At 53.3% G+C, this 11,812-nt stretch overlaps 5 protein-coding genes across 5 annotated transcripts; 3 read left to right on the plus strand and 2 right to left on the minus strand.

The window, feature by feature from the left end:
• Nucleotides 1-2,145: 2,145 nt before the first annotated feature.
• Nucleotides 2,146-3,569, minus strand: GUITHDRAFT_131564 (hypothetical protein; the record flags this gene model as incomplete). Its single annotated transcript, XM_005842266.1, has 4 exons — nucleotides 2,146-2,446; nucleotides 2,491-2,728; nucleotides 2,926-3,427; nucleotides 3,474-3,569. The coding sequence occupies 4 exons, from the start codon at nucleotides 3,567-3,569 to the stop codon at nucleotides 2,146-2,148; spliced, it is 1,137 nt and encodes a 378-aa protein (XP_005842323.1).
• Nucleotides 3,570-4,273: 704 nt separating this feature from the next.
• GUITHDRAFT_99127 (hypothetical protein) lies at nucleotides 4,274-5,293 on the plus strand (the record flags this gene model as incomplete). The annotated part of the gene is made up of 4 exons (XM_005842267.1): nucleotides 4,274-4,288; nucleotides 4,341-4,570; nucleotides 4,618-4,963; nucleotides 5,006-5,293. The coding sequence occupies 4 exons, from the start codon at nucleotides 4,274-4,276 to the stop codon at nucleotides 5,291-5,293; spliced, it is 879 nt and encodes a 292-aa protein (XP_005842324.1).
• Nucleotides 5,294-5,708: 415 nt separating this feature from the next.
• Nucleotides 5,709-8,225, plus strand: GUITHDRAFT_99128 (hypothetical protein; the record flags this gene model as incomplete). The annotated part of the gene is made up of 3 exons (XM_005842268.1): nucleotides 5,709-7,964; nucleotides 8,005-8,078; nucleotides 8,123-8,225. The coding sequence occupies 3 exons, from the start codon at nucleotides 5,709-5,711 to the stop codon at nucleotides 8,223-8,225; spliced, it is 2,433 nt and encodes an 810-aa protein (XP_005842325.1).
• A 26-nt stretch (nucleotides 8,226-8,251) lies between these two features.
• On the minus strand, nucleotides 8,252-9,779 carry GUITHDRAFT_99129 (hypothetical protein; the record flags this gene model as incomplete). The annotated part of the gene is made up of 10 exons (XM_005842269.1): nucleotides 8,252-8,299; nucleotides 8,353-8,412; nucleotides 8,462-8,525; nucleotides 8,575-8,701; nucleotides 8,746-8,870; nucleotides 8,920-8,969; nucleotides 9,302-9,322; nucleotides 9,369-9,428; nucleotides 9,476-9,530; nucleotides 9,571-9,779. 10 exons carry the CDS (start codon nucleotides 9,777-9,779, stop codon nucleotides 8,252-8,254), a joined length of 819 nt encoding a protein of 272 aa, XP_005842326.1.
• A 337-nt stretch (nucleotides 9,780-10,116) lies between these two features.
• Nucleotides 10,117-11,326, plus strand: GUITHDRAFT_99130 (hypothetical protein; the record flags this gene model as incomplete). The annotated part of the gene is made up of 5 exons (XM_005842270.1): nucleotides 10,117-10,623; nucleotides 10,672-10,901; nucleotides 10,947-11,012; nucleotides 11,118-11,220; nucleotides 11,264-11,326. 5 exons carry the CDS (start codon nucleotides 10,117-10,119, stop codon nucleotides 11,324-11,326), a joined length of 969 nt encoding a protein of 322 aa, XP_005842327.1.
• Between the last annotated feature and the right edge of the window lie 486 nt (nucleotides 11,327-11,812).

Here is an 11,812-nt window from a genome sequence, read left to right on the forward strand (position 1 = left end):
AACTCCTCATGGAGGCGGCAGTCCTTACGGTTCAGCGAACATGGAGGGGGCACGCGGGGAGGGCGCAGGTTCGTCAGCTGCTCTTCCATGTATACCAAGACTTTGAAGACTACGAGCTTCAAGCACCTTCTCCTCCCTCTCCTCCTCCCTTTCTTCTTCAGCTGCTCGAGCTGTCAGCACAAGCCGTGAAGGCTGGAGAGTTCGACAATGCAGCGGTCCTCGCAACCAATGCGATTGTACGCGTCCCCGTGATATGGTTTTCTATTGGTGACAGCTGAGCAGGAACAAGGTTCTGCTTCTCCTCAAGCCTTCTCTCTTCTCGGAGCTGCTTTTCTCGGCCTCGGAAGCGCCGCTGTAGCTGCAAGAGTTTTCCGAGAGGGATTGGCTCTGGCCCCTCTCAATCAGTTTCTTATCTCTGGTCTCAAGGTGAGTAGCACAAGGCTGACGGGTTGATTGTTAGCATAACTCATGTCCCAGGCATCGAGAGAGAAGCTAAGGCAGTCAGACTCGCTGTTGTTATCCGCAGGACAACAGTCAGGTGGTGAGGACGCTGAGGCTTGGTGGGATCACTATCCTGCTTGCAAGCTGTATGGGGCCTTCAAGATCTCTTTGCTTCAAGCCGTTGTGAGGAGGAGGCTCTTCCTGATGGTTCATGGGTCTCTTTGGTGCCTGCCAGCCCTTCCTCGCCTTCTGCTGCGCGACTCAAAAACTTTGAGTGAGGTGACAGCAGCTGCCGGACGCCTGCAGGGCGTCGTTCGGGCCAAACTCTGTCAGGTTCTGTTCCGGACCAACTCAGTCTGGTGGTGTCGATGGACGTCAGGGCTAGAAGATGCGCTGCGGCTGATTCTGATAGAAGAGGGGGGGTTGATCCAACCCGCTTCAGGTATCCAGACCGTGCACGGAGCCTGTGAGTCCCCAGCTGTGGACAAGAGGTCGGTCTTGTCGATACAAAAGCGTGAGGTCCTTCAAGTGGATCCACGTGTAGGACGGGAAGGGAACGTGCTTGCGCCAAGGCGAGTGGGGAAGTTGAGAAGAACTCATCCCTCCGCATCGCCTTCCTTGGTCATCTCTGCTTCCGAGGAGCCGCCGCCGCGCTCACCTCAAGCTTCATTCCTGTCGGTCGCCATGCTGGAATTGGTTGCCGCAAGGAGGTTGCAAGCGTCAGCAAGGATGCTGCTGGCCCACATGGTCCTGCATGGCCTGCTAAACCTGAGGAGGAAGCGGTTTCGGGCTGCTCTGCGACTTCAACGATGGTTCTCTGCCTTGAGGAGGCGACGCATCGCCGTCGTTGCTCTGAGAGCCTTAGCAGCACAAAGAGTGAAAGAGCGAGCGGCAGTTGTCATTCAGTCTCGCATGTTTCGCGGGCCCTCTGCTCGCGAGCGCGTTCACTTGCTGCGTCGTTGTTGGTTGTTGGGCCTGCGCGGGCAGGAAACGTGGATCACAGCGACGCCACTTGGGGCAAGACTTGTGCGGGGGATGCAGAAGCGCTGGGATTACATTCGAGTGCTGCAAGCTCATGCGAGGAAGCGGCTTCTGCAGGTTGACTCCTCTGCTCGTTCTAATGTTTCTCACAAGTTGCAGATGCGTCGCTGCTTCTTGACTCCTCCGGCTGCCTCTCAGCACGCTCTCAGATTTTCTCGCTGGAGGGACATGAGCTTGCAGGCTTGGCAGGAGCTACTCCCGACCATGTCTGCCTGCACGCGCTCGCGATGTGAGCGATGGTGGAGGTTGAGCAGCTTCAACAACGGAAACAAGGCGGAGGAGAAACCTCGTCCCACCCCTTCGCAACAAGTTGCTATAGGAAAGTCAAGAAGCATAAGAAGTCAAGGGCAAAGGGAAGAGGACCAGGTCACAGACACGAAGCTTTCATCGCTGCCTTCTCATCGAAACGTCTTCCTCCCTTTCCTCCAAACTAATTTTGTACAGGAGCATCTTTCCCTTCGCTTTGCATCTACTGCCGTGACCCCGCTGCCTCTCATAACCATCAGGAAAGAACAGTTGAATCCAGACAAGAGCAGAAGGAGGGAGATGGAGGCGCTGCCATGGCTGACGGAGAGGGTTCGACAGGACGAAAAAGACCTGAGGGTGTTGCGCAAGAGTCTCAAGGGTAGAAGATGATATCAAGCATTTACTTGTCATCTCCTTTTAGATATCAGCAAACGCGCCAAGCTCCTCCATCTCCCCTAGGAAAGCATCCAACGCATCCGCCTCTCCCTTGTGATCTCTGCCGCCGCCGCCGCCGCCGCCGCCGCCCGCCGCTGCCTTTGTCGGTTGGCTTGCAGTGACGAAGGGCTGTGCGCGCTTCTTGGCGATCATCTCGCGAGCAGAAGGAGGTTGCCTTCGCTTTACAGCTGCTGGTGCCATGCCGAGCACAGCGACATTGAGTGCTGCCTCCTCTGCTGGGACAGGCTGCGAAGGTGGTGCCTCCTCCTTCCTTGGTATGAACCTGTGATGAGTGAGAAAGTCATGTGAGGGAAAATGACGAAGTACGAGATGGGAGCATGGACGACGCTGCTGACTGCTTCTGTTCTTGATCCTCCTTCAGCCGTTTGCTCTTCTTCATCCGAATCCTCTCCGTAGTCACCCAACGCTGAGGCCAAAGCAGCAACTGCCGGCTCGTTCTTCTTTGGCTTGTCTGGGGGAGGAGGAGGAGGCATCGACTGTTCGGTTGTCTTGATAGGTTTTGGAGGAGGCGGAGGAGGAACAGCTTGGAGGGTGCGAGGCTTGTCTGCAAACAACATGAGAACAAGCATGCAAGCATCTGCCTCAGGTCTCTGCCTGGAGGAGGCGGCGGCGGCGGCATCGCACCGCTTGCTGATAAGGCACTTAGAGCACGAGGCGGAGGCGGCGGAGGAATTCCAGCTGGATTGTTAGCGGGTCGAGCAGGGGGGGGGGGAGGAGGCATTCCTGGTGGCGGCGGCATACCAGGAGCAGTAACGTTGCGAGGAGGAGGGGGAGGGGGAATCTGTCCAGGAGGCAGCACCCGAGGGGGCGGTGGCGGAGGAACAGACCCCAACGGGAGAACTGGCGGGGGAGGGGGAGGAATTCCGCCGATCGGAATAGTATTCGGAGGAGGAAGAGGAGGAGGGTAAGGGAGGGGCTGCTGAAAGGAGGGGAAAGATGATTGTAGGGAGGAGGCCTGGAAAGAAGGCTGCATGGAAGAACTTGCAGCCTCGTCATCGATAGGAGCAAACGGATCCTGCGGTTGTTGGGCAAGAGCTTTCGCGGCCGCGAGCTTTGCCTGCCTCTGCTGCTCCTCTTCTTCTCTTTTCTTCTTCTTCTGTAAAGCATTGTAGACGAGCTCCAGCTCTTCTTTCCTCCTGTTTGAGTAGTTGGTGCTCCCATGCTTGCGCTCTCTGTCCTCTATCTCTGCGATTCGTTTTCGAGCAAGCTCAGGGTTATGTTTGATCTGCTCCAGCTCCTTCCTCTGTTGACAGAGGATCAGAGATTGCGATCAAAGCGCAAGAAGTCACCTCTTGCTTGTGAACTTTGTTTCTCTTGATTTCCTTCTTCTTCATTTGCTTCCGGTAGGCGTCATTGGGATTCATCGCCTTCTTGTCCTTCCCCATCTTGAGTCTTCCTAGTGCCTATGTCTTGCCTATCACCTTCGTACCTTGAAGAAACACAATCAACAGTGAGGCGTGAGTCCTCTTCTCATGCTATCTTCTTGTTTCAATGTTGCACGATCTCATACATCATTCCATCCCCTCGCTATTTCCCTTCTACTTCTTCCTCTTCTCATCTCGTGCTAGAAAACAGGCTTCATCATTCTTTGAAGCTGATGGAAAAGTCACGAAGCGATTCCAACGCTAATGCATGCAACAGTCCTAAGGACAAACAGAAAGACCCCGACTGCTTTTCGACTGACAAAACATTTGAAACGGCAGAGAAAGAAGGCAATACGAGTGAGTGAAGAGAAAAAGATGGAAAGGGGCCAAGAAGAATGTGAAGAGCAAAGGAGAGAAGAAAAAGTAGGGCAGAGCACGGCAGGGCAGGGCAGGGCAGGGCAGGGCAGAGCAGGTCGGGAGGAAGGACAAGACAAAGGTAGCACAGGGTAGGGTAGCGTACAGAACGAATGGTTGGGGAAGGGAGGGGAAATGGAGGGGAGGGGAGGGGAGGGGAGGGGAGGGGAGGGGAGGGGAGAGGGAAGGGGGTTGGAGCGTCGGTGGCGAGAAAGCTAGAGAAAAACCGAGTCTGCCTCAGGCCCGTGACGCAGATTCTTTTTTAGCTTTACACAGCCTCTAAAAAGAAACTGTCAAACTTTCACGGTGGAATGTCAAACGGACTTGTGATTCCGTTTGACTCGAGCGCCATGCAGCGCTGTTGACAGACGAGCTCAGGAGATGAAGCTGTTGCTTGTGCGTCACGCGCAGTCGGAGAACAACAAGCTTCAGAACTCTATCCAGCAGCTTGTCATCCTGGGCAAGAAGAATGCGGCAGAAGCCAAGCTTGAGTGGATGGAGGTCAGACAGGCTGACCCGAAGCTCTCCGTTGAGGGTAGGGAGCAAGCAAAAATGTTGGGAATGAGAATCAAGAGATTGATCAGGAAGCATGAACGGAAAGGCGGGAGGTGAGCATAGCGACTCGTTGCGGCTGTCTCTCACTCGTCTTGATCAGCGTCAGGATCATGGTCTCTCCTATGCTGCGAGCTCTCGAGACTGCCAGCTTTGTGCTGGGTCCAAGTAAAAAAATGGCCCAAGTCCGAACTGAGCTAGCGGAGGTAGGAGGAGTGTACTCTACCTCCAAAGTCACCCAAGGTGGTGTGCCTTTCATCGAAAAGCGTCCTGGAAAGGCTCTCAGTAAGCAGAGCATTGAAGCCAACTTTCCTGCGATGTTCGACACATCAATGCTGGTTGACGAGGGTCCATGGGATGCTGGCCGAGGGTTCGAAAGCATCACACAGTCGATCACCCGATCAAACAAGCTGTGCGCATGGCTCCGTAGCCCAGGCATGCACCAAGAGGTAAAGAGGCGAATTCAAATCAACTGCTGATGCTTGACTCAGTTTGGGCCGAAAGATATGCTTGTTCTTATCTCTCACTCAGATCTCTTGGCTCTTTTACAGTCAACCCTGTCAGGCAACAACGTCGAAGATTACCTGGACAACCCAGACCTCTCTGGCTCTTACAGTCGACGATATGGTAAGAAAGGAGAGCTTCCCAACGACTCCAACGTTTTCGTTGCCTTCAAGACCTCACCAGCAGCTACCACTCTTCTCGATGTTCCACCCCAAGGCGTTCCGCAAGTGGTGTGGAGGAATCAGATGTCTCCTTCAGGTACCTACTTCACGTGAGATGCTGGCAGTGACTCCTGCTGTCAGTTGGTACCTGCACCGTGTTGTGATAGCATTCATCTCCAAGACTTTTTGACATTTTGCAGTGAAGTGATGGACAAATCATGTCTCTCTACTTCACTTGTTTACCTCGTTGCTTTCGTTTTCTCTTCCCCTCCTCTCACATGCCATCTCGCCGTCGCCTTCCCCGCTCAGCATCATAACAATTTTTAATAGAATGAAGGGCGGCAGGGCCTACTCGCCTCAGAGCCCCGCTCGCTCCCCTTCCGCAACATCATGACTGAAGCTCGGACGGAGTGAGGGGGAAGGCAGGGAGAGAGGAAGAGAGCGAGGGAGCTGTGCATGACCAGGCGTGAGTAGTCGGGCTGTGCATGACCAGGCGTGAGTAGTCGGGCGCTCTCTTGTCCAAGTACTGATGCAAGACCAGCATTGCGAACATGAAGAGGGTCGGGACGAGCCTGCTAGGAGAAAGTCGATCCATGATGAGAAGCATGAGGCCAACACTCGCCTTTCTTTCCTCTCGTTGGATACTTTCGTCCACAAGCGAGAGGCAGAAAACACTCAGAGCAGCGACAAGCAAGAAGGTGACGAGGTTCAAGAGGGAGAGGAAGAAGAGCCTGCAACAAAGAAGCTTCCGTTGCTGCTCTTGAATCCGTTCTCTGTCGGGCATGTGTTGTGGGACACTTGGATGGTTGTCATCACGATATACTACATCATCATCATTCCCTTCAAGATCACCTTCGTCGACTCGCAGTCCTACCGATGCGATGCTCAAGACGTCTCCAAGTGTCCGGGGTTCTGGTGGCAGAGCTTCTTCTCTGACAGCTCATGGCTGTACGTGGACTTCGTGATGGACTTCATGTTCATGACCGACATCCTCGTCAACTTCCTCACGTCCTACCACCTCTTTGACGCCAAGGGAACCAAGTATCTCGTGACCGACAGGAGGCAAATCGCGTTGAAGTACCTGAGGACATGGTTCTTCATCGACCTGATCGCTTCCTTTCCCTTCGACTTCATCTTCTACCTGCTCAACCTCTACACCAACGGGAGCATCATCAAGCTCCTCAAGTCCCTCAGATTCTTGAAGTTGATTCGCCTGTGGCGCGTAGGGAGAATGATGCATGTCTTTCAGGAAGTGTTCGACATGAACTACGGGCTCATCCTCCTCATGCAGATCCTCTTGATCTTCTCCCTCCTGGCTCACTACCTCTCCTGCTACTTCTTCTCCATGGGCGCCCTCCTGCAAACCTTTCGTGTCTGCTCCTCTCCCGCGGGGGAGGAGAGCATCTGCAGATGTTACGAAAGCGCCAACGAGGCGAACTGCGTGCCGACGACCTGGATCACGGAGAAGAGCTTCATGCTGCCGAGCGGAGAGATGTACGTGGTGGACATGGACGTCAATTGGCAGTATCTGTGCTCTATCTACTGGGTCGTCACGACCATGTCTACCGTTGGGTTCGGCGACATCGTTCCGGTCACCGACTGGGAGGTACTCATGTGCATCGTCGCTCAGGTGCTTGGGGCGACGACCTTTGGGTTCATCGTCGGCAACATGTCAACCTTGACCGAGTCGTTCGACACCAGAAAAGAAGAGATGAAGAATCAGATTGAAGACCTGCAGGCGTACCTCTATGCTTGCGGTGTTCCTTTCGAGTTGGTCACGCGGCTGATACAAGATATTCGGTACAACTATCTCCATCCCATCTCTGAGGCGAAGAAAGAGATCATCGATGTCTTGCCTCGTAACATCGCCCTGCAGATAGCAAAGCATGTCTTCAAGTTTGCGATTGACGATTCTTCCATCTTCATGGAGCTTTCCCAGCGATCACTCGAGGAGCTCTACTTTGAACTTCAGTGCTTTCACGTGGAGCAGGGTCAGAGCATTCTGACCTGCGGAGACATGAGCAAGAGCATCGTCTTTCTGATTGAAGGCGTCGGGTCCGTCAAGTCAAGCCCATCCCTCTTCGATGCTGCCATGAAGAAGCGGAAGCTCAGCATGACGGACCTCGCGGCTGATCACGTGGAAACTTACCTCACTGTCCGCCCCTGTTACTTTCTTGGTGAAAACTGCCTGCTGACAGGCAAGGAGATTTTTCCTTACGAGTGCACAGCAGCCACTTGGTGTCAACTGCTTCGACTGGAAGTGAAGAGCCTCCTCAACATCCTCTCTTCCGACGAGTTGTCTTATGTGAGAGCAGCAGCTAAAGTGCGATACTCGCGGTTCCTTGCGCTGATCACGACCTCCATGTCTATCAAAGAGAGTTCAAAGAAAGGAGTCAAAATCACTCGCTCCAAGAAGCGACAACAAGACTCTCAACTTAGCAGGTTTGCAAGACGCGTGTCATTCAGATCCGATGGTCAAAGACCGAGTACAGAAGAGGATTCAAGCGAAAAGACCATGACAGCCATCTTTAATGAGACAAAGAATATAGATCAAACTACATTGATCGACATCAAGAAGTTCTACACGTCGGCAAGTATAAAGAAGCAAGAGATGGTTTGGGGCGAATTGCTGGAATATCACAACATGAAAGGCAGAATTGATGAAGAGCTCCATCACGAGCGATCTTTAGCCAAGTACAACCTAGTGGAACTCCAATACAAATATCTGGAGCACCTGAGCTATGCCGCTGATCGCTTCGTGGACAAAGATTGGCTGACGGACAAGGTGAGAGATCGTCTCTCGCATGCCTGCTGACTTGTTGCAGCTGCAATTCCACATGGAGGCATTTCTAATCAGATTGAACATTATCCAAGAGAAGCTGACGCTCTTCCGCGAGCAGTAAGTGCCGTACAGTCTCCTGCGCCTCTGACTGGACGCACCAGATTGACTTCGCACAATGTCAAACAGACAACAGATTCAAGAAGGAGCCTAGAAACTAATGGAGAGCACAAGGGTGAAGAGACGAGTGCGTTTGAAAGGGAGTGAATGTTTAGAACCGAGAAAATGTCATGTCAAGTGCTGTTGCTCAAATGATTTCCCAACTTGTTGTCCCTCACCACCTTGACCAACAAGTATCAAGCGCGGCTTCGCAGCATGTCAAGGTACCAGCAACCGGGTACTGCTGATGTAGCGCTGCCAGAGACTCCAGATAACCCAGCACGACTAGACCGACCTGAGCCAAGAGATTGAATCAACGAGTCAACCACACGTCTCTCCCTCACCTCCTCCAGAGTCCCCGAAGTCACTGAGATGACATGATTCCATCGTATCACAGACCCATCAGCACTGCAAACTCTCAACCACCTGAAGCTCATGGCAAACAAGATGATGACACCTTTTGCCAGTTGGAGGGTTGAAACCATGAATCAAACACGCCAAGTGAATGCACACAGCTGCAATAACATGCGATTCATGCTTCAGACAGAGAGGAAGGTCGAAGGTTTCAATCAAGATAGCATAAGCTGAAAAACATATCACGATAAAGAATTTGGTCCACAAATCAAACCTGTGCGAGCTACAGGTTGTGGTGCTGACAATGCCTTGAGGTAGTTGAGGAGGAAAGGAAAGGGAAGCGTAGGCTTCACGTTGAATCCGATGTTTCTCAGAATGTGCTGCTCATATGCAATGACGCTGAGGTGAAGGAGCATCAAGCAACCGTGTTAGAGAGCAAGGGGCTGACCCGTCTCTGATCTTCCAGAAAGATTCATCGATCTCCAGCGTCTTCGCTTCCTATAGCAACATCACCACACAGGGAAGGAGGACAGGAGAGGGAGGGAGGAGGGAGGAGGGAGAGGGAGGGAGGGAGGGAGGACAGGAGAGGGAGGGAGGGAGGGAGGACAGGAGAGGGAGGGAGGGAGGGAGGACAGGAGAGGGAGGGAGGGAGGGAGGGAGGGAGGACTGGATTTGAGATCAAAGCAGGGAAGGGCAGGGAGATGGAGAGGAGGTCTATGTGGATACTTGGCCGGAGAGTTGAAACATGACATTGATCACGTCTCTGACCTAACACCACAGCACCCACAAGGAGGTATCATGTTTCCACTCCCACTAGTCCGCTTGCAGACCTTCCGAGAAACTTCATTGGCCTACGACAACAAGTGAGACGAGCATCGATGCCGTTGCTGGTGTGACCTTGGATGCTATGAGCACACAAGCCGCACACTCGAGTCGCCAGTTCTCTACTGCGCATTCCTGGCGAGCAAGAGGGTGATCTTGTGAGCGAGGGGTGAAGGAGTTACCACTGGCTTGAGCAGCTTGAGATGATCCTGGCTCGCCATCTCTTGATGCTTCGCACTGAGGTCTCGTCAGCCGGGCAGGAGCGCTACAGCCTCACCTTGCGCTCATGTAGGCGTGAAAGAGCGTCAAGCATGCGCAGGTAGCTGTCATGGGCATCTCGAGGTCCCTGGCAGCATCTGAGCGGCAGCGCATGCTGTTCGACTCACCGGCAGACAGCTCGCATGAACTCACAGGCGCGTCTGAGCTGAAGCGGAGAGCCTGAACCTTTGGCTCACTGGAGAAGGGCGGATGAGAGCGCTCACCCATCCTTGAGTTGCTGGTGCTGTTGATGCTCCTGTTGCTCATCCAAACCCCCCCCTTCGGTCTTGGAACAAGGTAAGAGCTCACTGCGCCTGAAGAGGATCACGCTCACAGCTCCTGCTCCTGCTCCTGCTCCTGCTCCTGCTCCTGCTCCTGCTCCTGCTCCTGCTCCTGCTCCTGCTCCTGCTCCTGCTCCTGCTCCTGCTCCTGCTCCTGCTCCTGCTCCTGCTCCTGCTCCTGCTCCTGCTCCTGCTCCTGCTCCTGCTCCTGTGCACTCTAGTTGAGTACCCTACCCGAGAATTTCCAATGATGAGGACTGAGTGGTGGGGTACCCGTCTCAGCAATGGTGTTGCGCGGCGCATGCCAGGCGTCGATGGCGGCGATCTTGTGGACGTGCAGCAAGGCCGTCGGGTCAGAAGCGACAGCGCGAGCATTGAGACCTGAGATGGTGCGGAGGTTGTCAGGGTTAGCGGGACATGCTTGCAGGGATCACGCGCTTGTTGGGGTGAGGGGAATGCGAGGGGGAACGGATCATCACAGACGGGACTTGGACAAGAGCGCTGAGAACAAAACACTCTTACAGAGCGATCATGTTGAGAGGATGATGACAGTGAAACGCAAAAAGTTTAACGGACCAAACAATGTGCTCTGCAAGACTTGTTGGCTTGCTATGAAGGACTGTATCTGCTCGCATGTCAGGGAGAGGTTCAAGTGGGATCGATCTTTTATTCATAGGATTTTCTTCTACATGCACTCAAAGGAGTTCGGTCGGTGCTCCAATACTGCTTGTCTCGCTCAAGTCCCTTTTCCTTTCCCTCAGTGCGACATCTTCATCGCCGAGCTCCCTGAGGTCAGTCAGTTCACAACCCGACTTGACGGGGTTGACCGAGTGACGCAGGACGAGGAGCGTTTGAGGCGCGAGATATCGCAAGCACCCGAGAGCTTCTTGATCTTGTACCCCTCAGAGAATAGCGTCACCTTCTCTCGTCTCGTCCGCTCCTCTGCCAACGACCATGGCTCTCTTGCTGCTGCCATGCAAAAGCCGCGCACGGTCATAGTGGTGGACGGCACGTGGAGACAGACGAGGCGGCTGATCAAGAAGCTACCGTCGGACATTCCTCGCATCAGGTCTCAGTGCCGATGCTCCAGTGGCTGACTGACTCTCTCTGCCAGGTTGGAACAAGACGTCGAGCTAGATCAGTTGTATAACAGCCCGTTGAGAGCTCAACCTTCGGAGAGGTCTGTTCACCCTCCCTTCCTCTCTCTGCTCTCCTCCTGCCCTCTTCTGCCCCTCCCTCCTCCCCTTGCTCACTTTCGGTCATTCTCGATGACGTGCTACATCAGCCGCATGTGCACGCTGACGTCAGTAGCGCTGATGGTGCGAGAGCTGGGAGGCAGCGAGGAGCTGTTCAGAGGCATGCTGCAGCTGCTGCATGTCAAGACGGAGGTGAGGACGTGACATATCGCCGCGAGCGCTGAGGGACTTGCAGACGTTTCTCCGCACCAGCAGCAAGGAGTGGAAAGTGAAGGACAAGGGTGAAGTAGATGTTTGACTTTAAGCTGCTGAAAGACAACATCACATCTAATACGCAGAGAGTACTATACGTAGCTCATGTATGAGAGTAGTTGCTCATGTATGAGAGTACTAGTCTAGTTGCTCATGTATGAGAGTACTAGTCTAGTTGCTCATGTATGAGAGTACTAGTCTAGTTGCTCATGTATGAGAGTACTAGTCTAGTTGCTCATGTATGAGAGTACTAGTCTAGTTGCTCATGTATGAGAGTACTAGTCTAGTTGCTCATGTATGAGAGTACTAGTCTAGTTGCTCATGTATGAGAGTACTAGTCTAGTTGCTCATGTATGAGAGTACTAGTCTAGTTGCTCATGTATGAGAGTACTAGTCTAGTTGCTCATGTATGAGAGTACTAGTCTAGTTGCTCATGTATGAGAGTACTAGTCTAGTTGCTCATGTATGAGAGTACTAGTCTAGTTGCTCATGTATGAGAGTACTAGTCTTAGTCTAGTTGCTCTCCTACTTG

The sequence above is a fragment of the Guillardia theta genome (genome assembly GCF_000315625.1).
Source record: "Guillardia theta CCMP2712 unplaced genomic scaffold GUITHscaffold_1, whole genome shotgun sequence".
Taxonomy (NCBI): Eukaryota; class Cryptophyceae; order Pyrenomonadales; family Geminigeraceae; genus Guillardia; species Guillardia theta.